Below are 20,000 nucleotides of genomic sequence, written 5' to 3'. Positions count from 1 at the left end.
AATCATCGGCACTATATATATATATATATATATATATATATATATATATATATATATATATATATATATATATATATATATATATGTATATATATTTATAGGAGAGTATTGTAGCTCGCTTGTAGCATTGTGTATTGTTTGTAAAGAATAAAATGTTTTGACTGGTACAGCAATGCACTATAATACAAAAAATGGACTATATGCCTGTTGTAATTTAGTTATCTATAGTCCGATGATATTTCGGAATACAATTCCTTCTTCAGATATTCTTAGATGGAGTCGCTGCTATAATCTGTTTTCCGACGGCTTTGTGCATATGTATACATATGTATTTGTGTATAGGTGGTACTAATAAGTTAGACATGGCCTGGATCAATCTTTGGTCGAAACAAACCTAAGTTTTATCTAAATTTATATTCTCTTTTACTCTTTTACTTGTTTCAGGTATTTGACTGCGGCCATGCTGGAGCACGGCCTTTAGTCGAGCAAATCGACCCCAGGACTTATTCTTTGGAAATCTAGTACTTATTCTATCAGTCTCTTTTGCCGAACCGCTAAGTTACGGGGACGTAAACGCACCACCATCGGTTGTCAAGCGATGTTGGGGGAGGGGGGGACAAACACATACACAGACACACACACATATATATATATATATACATATATACGACGGGCTTCTTTCCAGTTTCCGTCTACCAAATCCACTCACAAGGCTTTGGTCAGCCTGAGGCTATAGTAGAAGACACTTGCCCAAGATGCCACGCAGTGGGACTGAACCGGGGACCATGTGGTTGGTAAGCAAGCTACTTACCACACAGCCACTCCTACGCCTATATATATATATATATATGTGTGTGTGTGTGTGTGTGTGTGTGTGTGTATGTGTGTGTGTAGGTGTGTGTATGTATCTATATATATATGTATGCAATGAGCTTCCACACACTTTCTCTCCCTCGAATTAATTCACAAGGTGCTGGTCATGCCGGGGCTATAATAGAAGACATTTACCCACGGTGCAGCGCAGCAGAATTGGAGACGCAACGACAAGGCTGCAAAGCGAGAGTCATAGCCACACAACCATGCATGATCCGAATAACGGTGACAGAATGGAGACCGCTGAAGATATTCTAAAGCCTGGAAAACCGTTGTTAGACCAGCGGCGTATAAGGCGTATAAGGCCTCCACCAGCCTTGAAACTATCATGTTTAGACATAATCAGCTATACCTAGATCTACCGCCCGGAATAAGGGTGGGGGACCTTTTGGCATAGCCATTGGGGCACCGACTATTTGACGTCACTGATTCGACGCTGCCTTATTTGACATCAGACGTTTTAATGTTTTACTCGTCATAATGTATCTCTCGTTCTCTTCCCTGTATTCTCTGCCTCCAGTTCTTTCTTTTTCTCTTTATTTCTTTCTTTCTCTCTTTCTTTCTTTCTTTCTTTCTCTCTCTCTCTCTCTCTCTCTCTCTCTCTCTCTCTCTCTCTCTATATATATATATATATATATATATATATATATATATATATATATGTATGTATGTATATATATGAGTGTGTGTGTGTGTGTGAGAGAGAATATTTCTCTTCGTGTGTATGAGAAGGAAAGTGTCTATGTCAATCGTGTCCAATAAATTACCTTCTTCCCCCTCTCTCTCTCTCTCTCTCTCTCTCTCTCTCTCTCTCTCTCTCTCGCTCCGTCCCTCACTCATGTGTGCATTTCTGCGAACGTGCGTGCATGTGTGCGTTTTCTTCCAATGCCAAAAACATGCAATCATCAAAACAAGTTGGATGTCCAGTCAGCCGGGGGCGAAATCTTTAGCATCCAAACAACTACATCCAATCCAATCGACCATCCCACCGAAATAAGGATGTCAACCGTCCAGTGTTGGGTCTAACACTCGTGATAAAGCCTATCAAGCAAGGTTGAGCACCATCCCTCAAAATAGCCTTTACACCAAGGGCTACAACCAACTGAAAAAAAAAACCCACAGAAGTTTATACGCTTGACCTAAAGCGGAGCAGTTTTAAAATAACGTGACGTATTTGTGCGTAGACACGAAAGTATCTGTGTGTAGAAGTTAAGTAGTGGAATATCGAATTTTGAGTCGTGAATTCGAAATTCCTGCAGCTGTTTCAATAGTTCCTTGAAAGACCATTTTATTCTACAAGCTTCAGTTATTTTCAACTATCGGAAATTGGTATTTAATGTATACCAACGACCTATTGACAGCAGAACTTGCTTCTTACCTGCTGTTAAGTACCGGTTCCACAGAGCCTCGGGACATGTGACCAATTTACTTTCAAGTTTGTGTGTGAGTGTGTGTGTTTGTATGCGTGTGTGTATTTGTATGTATATGTTTGTGTGTATGTGTGTGTATGTGTTGTATGCGTGTGTGAGTTTGTATGTATATGTTTGTATGTGTGCGTTTCAGTTTGTGTTTCAGCTTGTTTGCGTGTGTGTATAAGTTTGTATATGCCTGTGTATATATGTTTGCTTCAGTTTGTGTGTGTGTGCGCGCGTCTGTGTGCGTGCATGCATGGATGTATTAGTGAACGTTGCATTTTTGAAAATCTTGCTGTAATGGCGAGTTCTGTAACGCAAGAAGTGTATTCCCATTGATTCCATGTTCATTGACCTCCAGGTAAAAGAAAGTTAATGGAAAAGGGGGCAGGGTTTAACGTTAAGGAATTTCACGTAACATGAAGCTATTCAGAAGTGCAATGCTTCCGTAACGCAGGTGATGTCTGTATGTAGAATATTTTTATGATTATATAGAATATTTATAACTATGGAGAATATACATACATACATTCACACACACACACACACACACACACACACACACACACACACACACACACACACACACACACACACACACGCACACACGCACGCACGCACGTATAGTACAAATTTCCATAAAACAAAAGACGAAGACAGGTAAAGGAAAAACAAGCAGGTGTATTAGTTTAACGCTCCGGAAGAATGGAAAAGTCTTTGCCGTTTCGAGTCTATGCTCTTCGGCAGAAAGAGTTAAGGGGGAAAAGAACAGAGAGAGAAAAAATGTGTAACGATTAACGATTGATGAAATGGCGGGAAAAAACATATGTATGTATGTATGTATGTATGTACATGTGTGTGTGTAAATATATACGTATGTGTGTGCATATCAGGGGCGGACCCAAGGGGGATGTGACTGAGGGGCACGTGCTACCCACAAGAAAAGAAGTGCCCCTTTCTAAATAATGTTATTACGCACTTTTCTCCTGGAATGGTATTCCTTTCTGACGTTGTGCTCTCCCTTCGAAAAGTTCCTTGGACTGTGCCTGTATGTGTAGCTCTGTATATGTGTATATATATATATATATATATATATATATATATATATACATACATATATATGAAAAAAAGTCAAGGTAGAAAATGCTAAAATAATTTTATAAAAAACATTTGACTACCGGTTTCAGTCATTGAAACTTTTTCAACTGTAAGTATGGAAAACCATTAAATTTTGGGAAAATGAAAAGAAAAGTTTTTTAAAAGAATATTATTAGTCATTGTCGTCGTCATCAGCCTTAGTTTCTTCTTTGCTTAACGCTCCCTTTATGGTGATTCCGTTGATAGCTGTATAGACCAATTCTTGAATCGAACAGTCGATGGCATTGGCTGCAGGGTAATGTTGGCGGAAGGTTAGGTTGATTCTGTCAAGCCTTTCTCTCTCGTTGCTTGGTTTCTTCTTTTTCTTTTCTTGTGGCTTCGAAGTTCTTGGTTCTGATGGTGATGGAACAACGCCAGTTGGTACGGTCTCGGGCTTGTGTCGTATATATGGATGTCTGATAAGAAGCTTGCTTCCCAACCACATGGCTCCGGGTCCAGTCTCACTGCGTGGTACCTTGGGCTACTATAGACTCGGGCTGACCAAAGCCTTGTGAGTGGATTTGGTAGACGGAAACTGAAAGAAGCTCGTCATATATATATATATATATATATATATATATATATATATATATATATATATATATATATATATATATATGTATGTATATATATAAATCCTGGGGTCGATTTGTTAGACTAAAGGCGGTGCTCCAGCATGGCCACAGTCAAATGACTGAAACAAGTAAAAGAATAAAATACACACACATACACACACACACGTGCGCTCACACACACACACACACACACACACACACACACACACACACACACACATATATATATATATATATATATATATATATATATATATATATATATATATATACACACCCTTTAAGTTCGTTTACCGGAAACATTTTGAATATGCATTTAGAAGTTCCTATTCTATTATGCCGGTTACAGCCTAATGATGCCAATTGGCAATACCAGTTTTGGGGAGTCGCAACGAGCTGTGACGATATAATGTAGGATACATATAACAATAACAATAATAATCCTTGGATGGAATTTATAGATGTTTTGTTGCATCGCTACGCGCGTTTGTATGATCTTGTGTTTCTTAAGATCATAGTCCATATTCCTGGAATGATTACAGTAGAGTCCGTAGTATACATGGACATCGGGTAGATCATGTTCATGCGTCCATTTGTTCGGCCGATATGGCATATATGTATGTGTGTGTATACCTATGTGTGTATGTGTCTTTGTGTCTATGTTTGTCCTCCACCTCCGCTTGACAACCGGTGTTGCTGTGTTTACGTCCCTGTAACATAGCGGTTCAGCAAAAGTAATGGGTAGAATAAGTGCCAGGTTTTTGAAAAGAATAAGTCGACTAAAAACCCTTCAAGGCCCCAGCATGGCCGCACTCAAAATACTGAAACAGTAAAAGATAAAGGATAAAAGAACACACACACACATATATATATATGCACACACACAATCATATGCGCGCACGCGTATGTCTTGGTCCCAACAGAGGTGCGGGTGTAGAGGATTGAAAACATATTTTTCACTGAATGCGATTTCCTCTACACGATCATGGCTCCCATTGATAACAACAATATCACCAACCGATGCCGTTTCCAATATCACTATTGTATGAATACGTAAATATTCATACTTCATTTGGTCTGCAAACGTAAAACGAGATCCACTCCGATGCCGTAAAATATCCCGTGAACAGCTTTTTGCCGGCTTCAGGAAGTGATTAAAATCGTTAAGACGAAATTCACTGAAACTTAAGCCACTTCACATGAAAACTTTTTCTGCAAGAAGTATCGCCAAACGCCTGAAAAGCAGCTGTCACAATCTGATAGCAATCGTTATTCTAGTTCCTGTGATGCCAGTTGACTTTCTGAAGATGCTTAAAACCAACCACAAAAGAAATGTACACCGATAAAAGAAACTGATAAGATGTAGACAAACCGATGCAGCTATCATCACCATTACAATAACTCTCATATATCTCTATATAAGACTCATTCGACAGAGCTTTAAATCCCCAAGTTATACACAGGAGGACGAAGAAAAGCATCATCTTAGTTAATGGTTTAAGATTTGAAATGAAAGGAAAGATTTTTATTGGGATGTATCATGGCTATATAAAAACTAAAAAAATGCCGTCACAATATCGACTGTATAATTTATACAATCGACGTTGAAACTTTCATTAAAGCTTTGAGAAAGGTGCTTAGTAGGACACGGAAGAGACTTTTGCCCAAGTAAGAGACATTTGCCCAAGGTGCCATACAGTAGGACTGAACCCGGGACCATGTGGTTGGGAAGTAATCTTCTTACCACACTGTCACGCCCGTACAAATTTACACAAGTTGTCTCAACCAATTCTTCGAGGACTGTTGCGATTCAGTCATGTAATGACTGAGCAGACAGGTGGAGTGAGGGAAGCATGGGGATGTGCTGAACGACTGTTGATAAATAAAACTGTGTTGTCTGAAGTACACACTGCAGAAACCTTGTAACAGTATGACTTGATTACGGAAAGGCATTTGATTTTATTGCCCATTCATGGTTGATAGTATCACTGCAGTTAAGATTCACAATGATCTGGTAACTGAACGCGAACCGAATATCTTTTACTTGATTCAATCATTGAACTGCGGCCATGCTACAGTACCTCCCAGAAGATTGTAGTACAATAAAACGACCCAAGTACTTATTTCATTATTTCAATTTTAATTTCTGGGACTTATTCTATTGGTCTTTTTTTGTCGAGTCGCTAAGTTAAGGTCACATAAGCAAACCAACACCAGTTGTTAAGCGGTGGTTGGGGCCAAACACAAAAAGCACGCACACATGTATACAGCGGACCTCCACACTGTTTCCGTTTAATAAATTCACTCACAAGGTATAGATTGGTTGGAGGTTATAGTAGAAGACAGTCGCCCAATGTAACACGCAGTGGGAATAGACCTGAAATCACGTGCTTACAATGTGAGCTTCTAAACCACATAGCTATACGTGCGCCTCCGATTTTATAAATATTTCAAAGAGAATATTCCAAGGTGATAATGTCAGTTTTATTTTGGTACCAAATTCATTGTCATTTCTTTTAAATCTTACTGTGCTGCAGTTTATAACTACAAGAGTCAGAAGTGTAATCAATTGATATAAAGGTTTGCACTCGAGATATGAACACACATACATACTTATATACACAGAAACATCCATATTTACATATTTATACGCACACAAACAGGCATACTTTCTTACACACATACATGTATACATACACATACATGTATTCATACATACAAACATGCATATATACATATATACATATTTTCTCCAACCCCATTTCCTCATTCCTTTTATTTTTACACTACCTTTCCTCATTCTTTTCCTTTTGTTGATGAAGGACGAACGTCCGAAACGTCAAAATTCTATCTTCCTTTTGAACGTTAAATTGATACGACATTTGTTAAAACTTATCCCTCCCGTGTCGTCTTTTATGCATACATATAAAATAAATGTTTCAACTTACGTCTTGTATTGTTGGAACTGATGCCTGGATATTTAACGGATGTGAATCACAGTCGTTGTTGTCTATTTCGTTTTCTGTGTCGAGATCAACACAAGATTCAGTAAGCTGTACATTCCATGTATTGCGTTTGTTGGTCACCTCAGGCAGAGTTATGTCGATTTGTGATACGGCTGTCATAGGCAAGCATTTGAAGCATTTTCCTTCTCGACGTCTGTTTGTTGCAGTAGCTTTGTCAACGCGTGAATTTCTCCCACAGTCATTTCTGCGTATCAGACATGTTGTGATCAACACCACTACACAAACCGAAGCAATCATAACCACCAAGATTATGACGATAAACAGATTTTTATGAATCCTGACAGTCGTACCGAACTGCACCGCTGTTAATGTTTTGGATGCGGCGTTGCCAATTGATAATATTAATGATAGATTTGTCACTGCATGTAATACAGGAATTCCACTGTCTCTGACTCTAATCTGTAGATTATGTATCCCAGTGTCCTTTTCGAAAGGAACTCGATTAAAAGATAATTGACCAGTTTTACGATTTAGTATGAATAGTTTTCGTGTATTTCCTTCAGTTATTTCATATGTTAAGAAGGCGTTCTTCCCGATGTCTTTGTCAATGGCTCTGAGAGTTGTGATGTTTCTACCATTCTGTGGACGATAATGGACATTCACGAGAAAGGGGTTAACATCTGGGAAGGTAAAACAGGGCACATTGTCGTTTTCATCCATTACTTCGACAGTGACACTAACTGAATTGTTTAGCGAAAGTACCCCGTGGTCCTTGACGAAAACACGCAGATGATAGATTTCTTGCTGTTCACGATCCAGTGACACTCTTGTAGAAATGTACCCGTAATTAGTGATTTGAAAAGGCGAGAAAGTTCCATTCAGATTCATCAACGAGTAAGAAAGTTCACCCCCGGCTCCCATGTCTGGATCTGAAGCATTAACAAAACCAACTGGAAAGTTACTGTTCTGGTTCTCATAAGTCCAAAATTTAAAAGATTTTTGGGAAAATCTTGGAGGTACATCGTTTATGTCAATAACTCGAATATAAAACTTGCTCTTCACCCACAAGGGAGGCATACCTTTGTCCTTGCAAGCTATTGTGACGTTATGGCTGACCTTGGATTCGCGGTCGATTGGATTTTTAACTTTTATTTTGTATTTTTTCTTACCGAGGTTATGAAGGTAAAATCTCTGATCACGAAGTGTACAGATTACTTCTCCGTTGGAACCATTGTCGTTGTCTATCACTTCAACATAACCAATGAAGCTCCCTACTTTGATCGCTTCTGAAATAACTGCTGTGTTAGATGATGAAGAACCCAAGTTAACCAATATTTTGGGGGCGTGATTCTCTGTGTTTACAACATTAACTAACACATCAGCAAAGGCACTAAGATGAGGCTGACCACTGTCCACTGCTTTCACGAATAACTTAAAATCTATGCTTTTATTTGGTACCAACTTCTTTCTTAGGTAAATGGTGCCGGTTGTTTTATTTAAAGTGAAGTAGTATTTCGTTACAGTGGAAGTCTGCGATGTGAAATAATATGAAATCTGACCATTTTTACCAATATCGGCATCAGAAGCTGATAGTTTGACAATTAATTCTCCAGGAAATACAACTCTATTGATTGAGACATTATAAGCATCTGGGAGAAAAATAGGAGTATTATCATTTTCATCGGTAACTGTAATTTGAACCTGAAGATACGAAAGATTTGGGGGTCGACCACCATCTTCAGCGACCACCTCAACATGATATGTATCTATTGTTTCCCTGTCGAGTTTTTCTTTAACAGTTATGTATATCCTATCTGTTCCATTTTGAATATTTACCATTGAGAGAGAGAAAGGTTTATCGGTAGCATTACGTAAATGATAGGTAATCTTGGAGTTTAGCGCATTAATATCCCTGTCGATTGCACTGGGGATGGATTTACGAGTCCCTTTTCGATCTCCTTCAGAGAAGCTAATGTTTATCTCTTTGTCAATGAACTCAGGCCTGCAATCATTGATATCCAGTACAACAAGTTTGACCTTCAGTATTTCCATAAAAAATTGACCCCGCTTGATTGCTATGTTGATCATTAAGAAACATTCTATATTCGGTTTACATAAAATTTCAGCATCTAATATTCTGGTCGTATAGAGTTTTCCAGTAAACTCCGTTACATTAAACAATGATGAATTTTCATTTGCTTCTTGTAATAAACTGAATCGAACCTGGCTCCTATCTTTTACAGATAACTTCTTCAGAATGTGTGAATCTTCAGCAATATTTCCAAGATATGTTCCTGGAATTTGGTTTTCTTCAACTACGTAGACTAGGTCCACACATGCACAGCTTTGAATAACATACAACATTAGAGAAATCTTAAATAACATCCTGTTTGTCTGCATCCCAGCTATGATATGTCGAGCAAGCGTCCTCCACGCATCTATCCAGGTCATAAAAATACTACGACTTACTATGATCCTACACACGTCAGGACAGATCATAACAAAAGCAGATAACGCAATAGTTTCGCATTTGTCGGGTCTCATCATAGCTACGACATGTCGTAAGAATGTTCTGCACACATTCGGCTTCATCATAGAATTGACGTGTTGTACGACCGTCCCGCATCGCATGCGTCTAACTGCATGCTATGGAAGGCATGTCATGTCACAATTCCGTGTACATCTGTAAGTAAATGAAAAATAGTGAGAAACAGTGTATTGAAAGAAAGGGGGGGGGGGGGGGAATATTAAGACAACAAAAAGTAAAACGAAGGAGAAAAGACCACCACCATTATTCTCATCGTCGTTGTCGGTACCACAATCACCATGTCATCACTACCTACATTGTCATCATAGTCGTCATCAACATCATCGTCACCACCACTATCATCACCACCATCATCATCATCACTACCATCATCATCACCACCATCATCATCGTCGTCGTCGTCACCGTCGTCTTCGTCGTCGTCGTCATCATCATCATCATCATCATCATCATCATCATCATCATCATCAACATCATCATCATCATCATCATTATCAACATCATCATCATCATCATCATCATCATCATCATCATTATCATCATCATCATCATCATCTCCCCATCATCACTACTGCCACCACAATCACCATCACCAGCAGCATTACCCTCACCCCCACCACTACAACCAGCATCGTTGTCATCATCGCCGTCAGCATAAACCACAACACCACAACAATGCAAACAACAGTAACAACTGCAATAACCAGCCGACAAAGTTGTCTTGTAAGGAGTCGTGCTAGAAATAGTGGTAAAATCACTCACAAAGGAAGATGTACTCCCTGATATACATATCGTCATCGTATTAACAACAACAATGATAGAGAGAGAAGGAGAGCTTCTTCCTGGTCGTTTGACCTGAAAGAAATAGTAGCTAAATGTATCTTGAATTACATGTTTACATGGAAGGAATGACCTTACATTAGATACTCTAATCCTAGATGCACGATGCCAGAGAGTAGGATGAGATAGCCATAGCTGGAACGCCACTAGCCACATATTTGCTTCATCAGTGCTAAGATTGTAAATTTAAGGTTTCCGCTTCTTAAGCTCATTATTCTGGGTTCGTTACGACAAAGTAGGACCCAACTTGGAACCCCTTTGTTCTTGTGAAAAAAATATTGGGTCGACAGAAATACTGTGGAACCCATCGAATGAAATGCATGTTTTTATGTGGTGGTAGATGTAATTCGGTACCCTGTTTGACATCCCTACCAGGTCCTTGGGTACCTAAATCAGAGTTTATTCTATCGCAAACTTTCAAGTTAGATCTTCACTTTGAGGACATTTAGCTCGAACTTCTTCCTCTTCTCAACAAGTTTCGGGTGGGAGGAAGGCTAGGGATGGGGAATTCCTCTGGAAATGGTTACGTGTGCTGCCATTTTTCTTCATTATAGTCATTTAACTTCCGTTGTCCACGCTGGCATGAGTTAGACCGTTTGACTAGGACTGGCAAGCTGGAAGGCTGCACCAGACTCCAGTCTGATTTGGCATGGTTTCTACCGGGTGTTGTGAGTGCTTATTGAGCGAAAACACCTAAAGCTCCACGAGGCTCCGGCAGGGGATGGTGGCGAACCCTGCTGTACTCCTTCACCACAACTTTCTCTCACTCTTACTTCCTGTTTCTGTTGTGCTTGTAATTCAAAGGGTCAGCCTTGTCACACTGTGTCACGCTGAATATCCCCGAGGACTACGTTAAGGGTACACGTGTCTGTGGAGTGCTCAGCCACTTGCACGTTAATTTCACGAGCAGGCTGTTCCGTTGATCGGATCAACTGGAACCCTCGTCGTCGTAAGCGACGGAGTGCCAACAACAACAACTATGAAGGTTAAGTTGGAACTAAACAACAACAACAACAACATTAACACAACACCGAAACCAACAATGTCAGCCAACCTCGTACATCCTCAACAATAACACTAGCACAATACAACTACCACCACCAATACCAACAACAGTATCAACACCACACCACCCCCACCCGCAAGACCACCCACCACCACCATCACCATTACCATTACCCCCGCCAACAACAGCAACAAAAACATTATCATCTTCCAATCGATTCAAGCGTATGCCAGTTTCCGAATGATTTGAATGAAGAATTGGGAAATACTTTCGATATTCCATGACAATTTGGCAGTGGCAAGAGAATGGAGGAGGGAGGGGAGAAAGAGGGGGAGGGGAGAAAGAGCAGGGGGGAAGAAAGAGGGGGGAGAATATGGCATCGAAGAAGAAATTTATGTTGAAGAGAACCTACATGGAAATGGCTGGAACTGTACCTTAACTTTTTATGTCTGTTATATTTCATGTATTTTATTTTTATCTTTTTTATTGCAGTTTTTTTTTTGTGTATTTGCATTTTGTTGTTATTTCCTGATTTATTTTCCCGGAGATTCAAAAGATTTAAGAGATCAGTTAAGGAAGCAAGAGACTAGATAAAATAAATAAATAAATAAATAAATAAGGTGGAAAAACTCGAGAAAGATTGGAGAGATGTGGTGGTGGAGTGGTGGGGGAAGGGTTTCACTCTCACACACACATACACACACACATATATATACACACATATATACATATATATATATATATATATATATATATATATATATATATATATATATATATATATATATATATATATATATATATATATATATATATATATATATATATACATATATATATATACATATATATGTGTGTATGTATATGTGTGTGTGTATGTATATATACATACGTGCATGTATGTATGAATGTATCAGTGAACTCCTAGACAACAACACGGCCCACTGGAAAAATGGATGAGCGAATGTGAATAATGCAAGTGGTATCAGCATGGAGACAGAAGCAAAAATGTGTGTTTATGTGTGTGTGTATGTGTGTGTGTGTGTGTGTGTGTGTGTATGTGTACCTGCGTGTGTAAAAATGTATATACGTAAATTCTTTTATTCTTTTACTTGTTTCAGTCATTTGACTGCGGCCATGCTGGAGCACCGCCTTAAAGAGTTTTAGTAGAAGAAATCGACACCAAGACTTATTGTTTGTAAGCTTCGTACCTATTCTATCGCTAAGCTGCGGGGACAAAAAGACACCAGCGTCGGTTATCAAGTGATGGCGGAGGGGGGGGGGGCGGACAAACACAAACACAAACACACATAAATATATATACGACAGGCTTCTTTCAGTTTCCGTCAACCAAATCCACTCACAAGCCTTTGATCGGCCCGAGGCTATAGTAAAAGATACTTGGTCAAGGTGCCACGCAGTGAGATTGAACCCAGAACCATGTGGTTAGGAAGCAACCACAACCACACTAGCGCCTATATGTAAAAGATAAAAAATATATATATTTCTATCTAGGCTTCAGATGATCACATAGTCATGACCCGATCTAGGATGATACCAAGTTGTTTGTTTTTTTGTTTTTTTTTTGTATTAGATTGTTGAATTGAATTGAAGTGTATTGGTGACAGAAGGTCCAAACTTACTGTACAAAGATTGTAGGAGGAGTCCATTTGAGTTCATTTTACCAAAACCATGCTTACCAATAGTATTTGACCAAGAAATTTAATCTGATCCAACAAGGGCATTAAAATCTCTTAAAAGGAAAAATTATCTTGATTGGGAATTCAGTCCAGTAATATTCGTAAATCGGAACAAAATTTTTCCTCGACTGCATCTGCAGAACCAAGTATCGGTGCGTAAGCACTTACCAGTGTAGCATATTTTCCTAGGCCAATTGGAATTCGCAATAACATTAGACGATCATTAATTCCATTTGATAATGGATTCCAGTTTATGTAGAATATCATTATTAATAGTGAAACCTACACCAGATTCTCTTTTTTTTTTTCTGCTTCAGAAAAACCAATCTAGCAGAAAGTGTACCCTCCAACTAATTCATTCAGCTGACTAGAATGTGGTAGCTTTGTCTCTGAAAGAGAGGCAAAACTAACAATTTTACTTCTCTGAAGCCAAGCTATAAATGTTGTTTTGGCTTAGGACGCTTCTTGTGGTCCTGAAGTGTGCGTACGTTCCAAGCTGTTATACTCATATTTGTTTCTCGACCCTTTTTCTTTTGTCTTCTCACAATTTTCTGATTGCAGGGTTGAAAGTCCAGTAATTCATAGTATAATGACAGGATTGTGTGAGCAAACAATTTTTGAGGGCAGTGCCATCCTAATTACGCTGCTTTATAATTAAGGACACGGACTGGAAAATTACTCACGTAAGTTTCACAGAACGGCCATCTGCTTCTTACCACCATACGTACAAAGCTCAAGCTACAGACTCCCAGTGACTTTCTCCTCTTGTCCCCTTTGCTATCATTTCATCGCTGAACGGCCAGCACTATGAGTTTGTTTAAAGTGGAAGTTTCTTGTGCTGGACAAAACCCACTCTCTGCACCTAGAAAGCATAACCTGTACTGGTGTACAGTGTACCACATGTCAGATGCAGACCAGATCGCAGATCAAATAGTGATGGCAAGGCTTGATCAACCAATGGGTTGAGGGTTGGTGACTCAACGCACACTTAAACACACATATACAAAGAACATAACATAAAAAATATATAAAACGGGATATACAATACATAAAATATAAAAATATATAAAAAGGAATACAAAAAATATAAAATATTATATATATTAAAGATATAAAATTAAAAAATATAAATAAAATAAAGTATATAAATAATATATACATATGTACATTTTATTCGATGGCCGTTGTCTACTCATGAGTTTCTCCCCCATCTTTTACGGTTATATTTTTGTTACGCAGGATATCTAACAGTCACCCTCCTCACCAAGCAAGCTCAGTGGGGTTGCCAGTTTAGTCACCGACGACCCGACCATGCAACAGGTTGTACTGGGTTACATGTTACAAATACATGGTAACAAACATGTCAGGTCGCTCAAGAGCGACTTGACATGCTTATTATCTTAACACGTTCATGACGTTAGATTAACACGTTCTTTCAATAAGGCAAAATGCTGGTCTGACCAGGCTATAATTTGTAGTACGGTGAAAATAAGACCAATGCTGGTCATTAAAAAATGGTAAAATAATGATTAGGGAACTTGATATTTCAAAAGATTAAAGTAGATAACAAGTTTATTCTCGCTCAAACACTTGATAAAAAGTTAACTAATGTTAGAATCGCGGAAAATATGGAAGAATCGTAGGGTCATCCTAGAGATACTGTTTACGAGTCAGACATTCTTAGGTTTTCATGCTGTAAAAGCCAAGATTGGTTTGAGGAAAATGATGAGATTATAAATGAACAGCCTCAAGAAATGTACAGACTTCATAAAGAAAAGACTGTTTATAAGAACATTGCTGAGATGATTAAGCTTTACAAGTCTGCTAAAAACTCTGTTCAAACTAAATTCCCAGAAATTAACCAAAAGTGGTGGGAACAAAAGGCTAAAGCTCTGCAAGAATCAGCCGACAAACATGACATGAAAGGTCTTTACCAAAATTAGAAGGGGACATTTGGTCCCAGAATAGAAGGGTGCTTTCCTGTTCTTTCTACAGAAGGGAATCTTCTCACAGACCATAATGACGTATTGAAACGTTGGACAGAACATTTTAAAGATGCGTTTATTAAGATACAAATGTAGACATGAACTCAATCAATAATATCGCCTAAAGACCAATAATTGATTCTCTTGCATTAGATCTACGCTTGGATGGTACTCTTGGAGAAATTTTTAGATCTGGCGGAAATACTTTGACAGATAAATTGACAGAGCTTATAGTTCAAATGTGGCAAACAGGAATTGTCCATCAACAATTTAAAGATGCAACAATTGTACATTCATATAAGTGTAATAAGTTTGAATGTGACAATCATCATGGCGTATCGCTGCTCTCTGTTGCAGAAAAAGTCCTCTCTAGAGTAATCTTAAACAGAATTAACTCTGACTTAGTCGGTTCTATCTATCCAGTGAGTCAGTGTGGGTTTAAGTCAGGTGGAAGGACAGCGGATACAATATTCAGTTTGCAAGAGAAAGCCCGAGAGAACAATAAAGGCCTCTATAAGGAATTTGTTGACGTTACGAAAGCTTTTGATTCTATATGTCGGCATGCGTTGTGGTAACTATTAACAAAACTCGGGATTCCCGAGCAAATGTCAAATATTATAGTGTCCTTACAGATATGAAGGCATCTATTCTCTCAAATGGCAGTCAGTCTCAGCCTTTTGATGTTAAAAACGATACAAAATAAGGTTGTATTTCGGCACCAGTATTATTTGCAGTAATGCTAGATTGTCCTCTTTCTGATGTAGAAGATAGTGTCTTTCTTGAATATAGAACAACGGGTGGTATCTTCAAGTAACAGCGGTTCAAAGCAAGGACTAAAGTTGCATCTCAGACAATAAGAAACTTACTGATTGCAGATGATTGTGCTCTAGTTGCTCATACACACCATGAGATCCAGCACATCAGTGATAGATTTACAGCAGAAGCCAGATCTTTTAGCTTAACTATCAGCATAAAAATAACTGAACTGTTGTATCAGCCATATCCTGGAAATCTTGCCCAGTGTTTGTTGAAGGCAAAGCTCTGAAAACAATTGATGCTCTCACATATTTGGGTTCTTCAGAAACTAGTGATGATAAACTCGATAGGAAGGTCCAAACTCGTATTGGAAACACCAATACAGTTTTTGGGAAGTTTATGGTCGACTTTGGAATGCTAATGATGTCTCAGTAAGGACAGAAATAGACATGTATAAGTCAGCTGTCCAAATAATACATTTATAGAGCAGAGACCTGGACAAACCATTGTAAGAAAACCAATCAACTGAAAAGCTTTCATATGAGATGACATAAGCAAATATGTAAGATTAATATTAGGATGATAGAGTAGAGAATAGCACTCTCCTGGAAATGTGAGGAATCAAGAGAAGTTAAAGGAAACTAGAAAAATAAACCAACAGAACAACAGTCTTCTCGCAAAACACCATTGTCAACAATGCGATTTCTCAGCTAGATCCTGTACTCATATCCATATTGCTTTTGATGGCCTTAGGAATCGCCATTAGGAGACACCAGGTAAAGTAAATGAATTGCAAACATTGGACAATAGTAGTAATAATAACGTGTGTTGTTGGTTGTCTATTTGGTTGGATTCTTTTCTGTCTCCTCGCTGAACACTCATATGTCGCCTTCGACTAGAGAGTCCGTCATATACATACATACATACATACATACAAACATATATACATACATACATACATACTTACATATATATATATATATATATATATATATATATATATATATATATATATATATATATATATATATTACCGAACCACTAAGTTATGGGAACATAAACACACCAACATCGCTTCACAGACACTGGGGAGGGAGGAACTCAGACACAAACACATACACACACATATACGTATATATATATATATATTTTCATTTCATTTCAAAGTTTCAGCTCAGAGCTGCGGCCATGCTGATGCACCACCGTGTTGTATATATATATATATATATAGTAACTATAAAGCTACATACGTGAGCCTATAGTCTTTATGCAAGTCTCTTAAACTCAAAACTTTTCTAGTTTCATCTTCAGGATAAGGTGGTATTGGCGTGTGTTGCTACCTACTTACAATAAGCAGGGCAAATGTAACTGGCCTAGCCACAGGAATTGCGGTTGTTTGGCATATATATATATATATATATATATATATATGCAAATGCATATATATATACATATACATGCATACTCATATGTATATATATATGTAAATATGTATGTATATATGCGTAGATACAAGCGTGCGTGTACGTATTTATATATATATATATGTATATATGCGCGAAAATATGAAAAACTTTGATAAAAACGATAAAACCGTAACAAAGACATCCTTTCAGTACAATGCCTTTATGCACACACACACACACACACACAGACGTGCGCGCGCGCGGTAACGCACATAACCATAAGCATATACGTATGTGACTTCATGTGCATATGTAAACATACATACGCATGCATACATATACATATATATATGTACATACATGTATATATATATATATATATATATATATATATATATATATATATACACACATACATACACACACACGTACACACACACGTACACACACACGTACACATATGCATATATATATACATATGTATATGTGTATGTGTGTATATATATATATATATATATATATATATATATATATATATATATATATATATATATACATATATATATATATATATACATATATATATATATATATATATATATATATACATATATATATATACATATATATATATATATATATATATATATATATACATACATATATATATATATATATATATATATATATATATATATATATATATATATATATATATATATATATATATATATATATATATATATATACATAGATATATAATACAAATGTATGTATGTATGTATGCAAACACTCACATACTCGAGCACACATATTCGTATATAAGGAAGAAATAAAAGAAATAATTAAAGATATATAATAATAATAATAATAATAATAATAATAATAATAATAATAATAAAAATAATAATAAAAAGCTAAAAAAAAATAAAAGCATAATAAAGATGTTTTTTTTTTCCTTTTGTGAAGACACAGATAAAAGAATCCTCCATGGTGCCGTGTTTCAACCCTAAATTCTAACCCAGTTGGCTTTGCCAGAAATGCCTTAGCATGAATTATGGTGGTTTTGACTTAATATGGCATCTGCTTCAGTCAGGCATAACTTCTTTGTCTCCTCTGTGTGTGTGTGTGTGTGTGTGTGTGTGTGTGTGTGTGTGTGTGTGTGTGTGTGTGTGTGTGTGTGTGTGTGTGTGTGTGTGTGTGTGCGTGTGTGTGTGTTCATGTATACTATAATTTTACTGTTCTTTTCCATTCTTCATATCTACCTTTCTCGCTAGGAAGCCAATCAGATATGATATATCTCTATGTTGTCGCTCGACCTGCTACAAACAGCAACCAAAATCCTCTTTCAGATCGTATTCTACAGCCTTGAAAAATACGGTAGAACACATTAGACTATGCAGTCTTAAATATACATAAATACAAAAATGTGGGATGGTCATGTCTGGACTATCATCAATCATATCCATGTTCGATTAACACAGTAAGAGGTTAAACGGTGAAGGACTCAAAATGTTTAATAAAAAAAAGGTGTAACATATTAAACATTATAATTAAAAGTAGGATTCGAACCATTGAACTATTCTTTCCCTTCTACACAATCATCTGAAGACCACGTAATGAAACGATTGGGCGCGGTAGTTTGGATGCTGACGGCTTGGCACGGCTGACTGGATATTCAGCCTATACGTTTTGGCACTGGTGGCAAACATACACACATGTGTACGCCTGCCTACGTAGAACTATACACCTACAGACAGAGAGAGTGAGAGAGAGAGTGGCGAAAGAGAGACTTTATGATTTATTAATTGAACACGATTGGCTTTAACTATTTCTCTTTCCTTATACGCATGAACAGAGAGAAAGAGAGAGAGAGAGAGAAAGAGAAAGAGAGAGAGGGAATGAGAGAGAGAGCGAGAGAGAGAGAGCGAGAGAGAGAGAGAGAGAGAAGGTATAAGAAGCAAATACAAAAAAAAGACAGTGGGTAGGATTTGAGAGAAACTCTAGTGAGTCTCTTTCGAGACAAATGACTGCGTAGATTCTATCTCAGCATTTTGGCAAAAGCTGTTGGGTAAGCTTAAAACTGTTAGGAAACATTTAGAACCGTTTACAATAAACATTTATAGATATATTATTTTCAACTGGTAAATCTTGTGTGAACACACACACACACACACACACACACACACACACACACACACACACACGCCCATACACATACTTACACGCACGCACATGCACATACACACACACACACACATACACACATGTATGTATGTATATATATATATATAGTTCACGGTACCGACCACACTATAGGATGTTGTTAAACATCGCTGGTCACATTGTGCTTTACATTCTTGTACCTTTCTCCGAATGATACCACCCCATTGGCTGGGTGAGCAGACCAACATTCTCCCCGATCAGAAGGCTATCCCGTCACATGGTTACCCGCATACATCTGAGTGGATTGGAACAATGTGAAATGTTTCGCTCAAAAACAGAACGGGCCGCATAGTCCGATAATTGAACTCATGATCTAAGGACCGTGGGTACAACGCCCTAAACACGCGCCTTTACTATATCATCTATATACTAATAAAAGTGAAATTCAATCTTGCTTGCTTGCTTGCAATGTTACCCAACTAAACTGGCGCATAATGGGAAAATACTATGAATTAAGTTACCCCTGAAATGTTAATTTGAACGGAATAAAACAAGTTTCGCGTAAATCGGACCAGTAGTTATTGAGATATTCGAGGTTTGTAGGTATAAATACCCAAAACGGTGCATAAT

The 20,000-nt window shown here is 37.6% G+C and overlaps 1 protein-coding gene across 2 annotated transcripts in view; it reads right to left on the bottom strand.

Annotated features, from left to right (window-relative positions):
* LOC106871010 (protocadherin gamma-B7) overlaps positions 1-20,000 on the bottom strand; it is a 289,259-nt gene that overhangs the window by 17,054 nt on the left and 252,205 nt on the right. For both annotated transcript variants that reach the window (XM_089362677.1, XM_089362678.1), the window contains one exon: positions 6,946-9,646. In XM_089362677.1, the coding sequence (XP_089218803.1) occupies positions 6,946-9,594 (2,649 nt within the window). In that variant the 5' untranslated portion in view covers positions 9,595-9,646. The remainder of the gene's footprint in view (positions 1-6,945; positions 9,647-20,000) is intronic.

The sequence above is a fragment of the Octopus bimaculoides genome, chromosome 14 (genome assembly GCF_046866305.1).
Source record: "Octopus bimaculoides isolate indiv1 chromosome 14, ASM4686630v1, whole genome shotgun sequence".
Lineage (NCBI taxonomy): Eukaryota > Metazoa > Mollusca > Cephalopoda > Octopoda > Octopodidae > Octopus > Octopus bimaculoides.
Note: the sequence above shows the minus strand (reverse complement) of the source record. Positions and strands in the feature narration are given on the sequence as shown.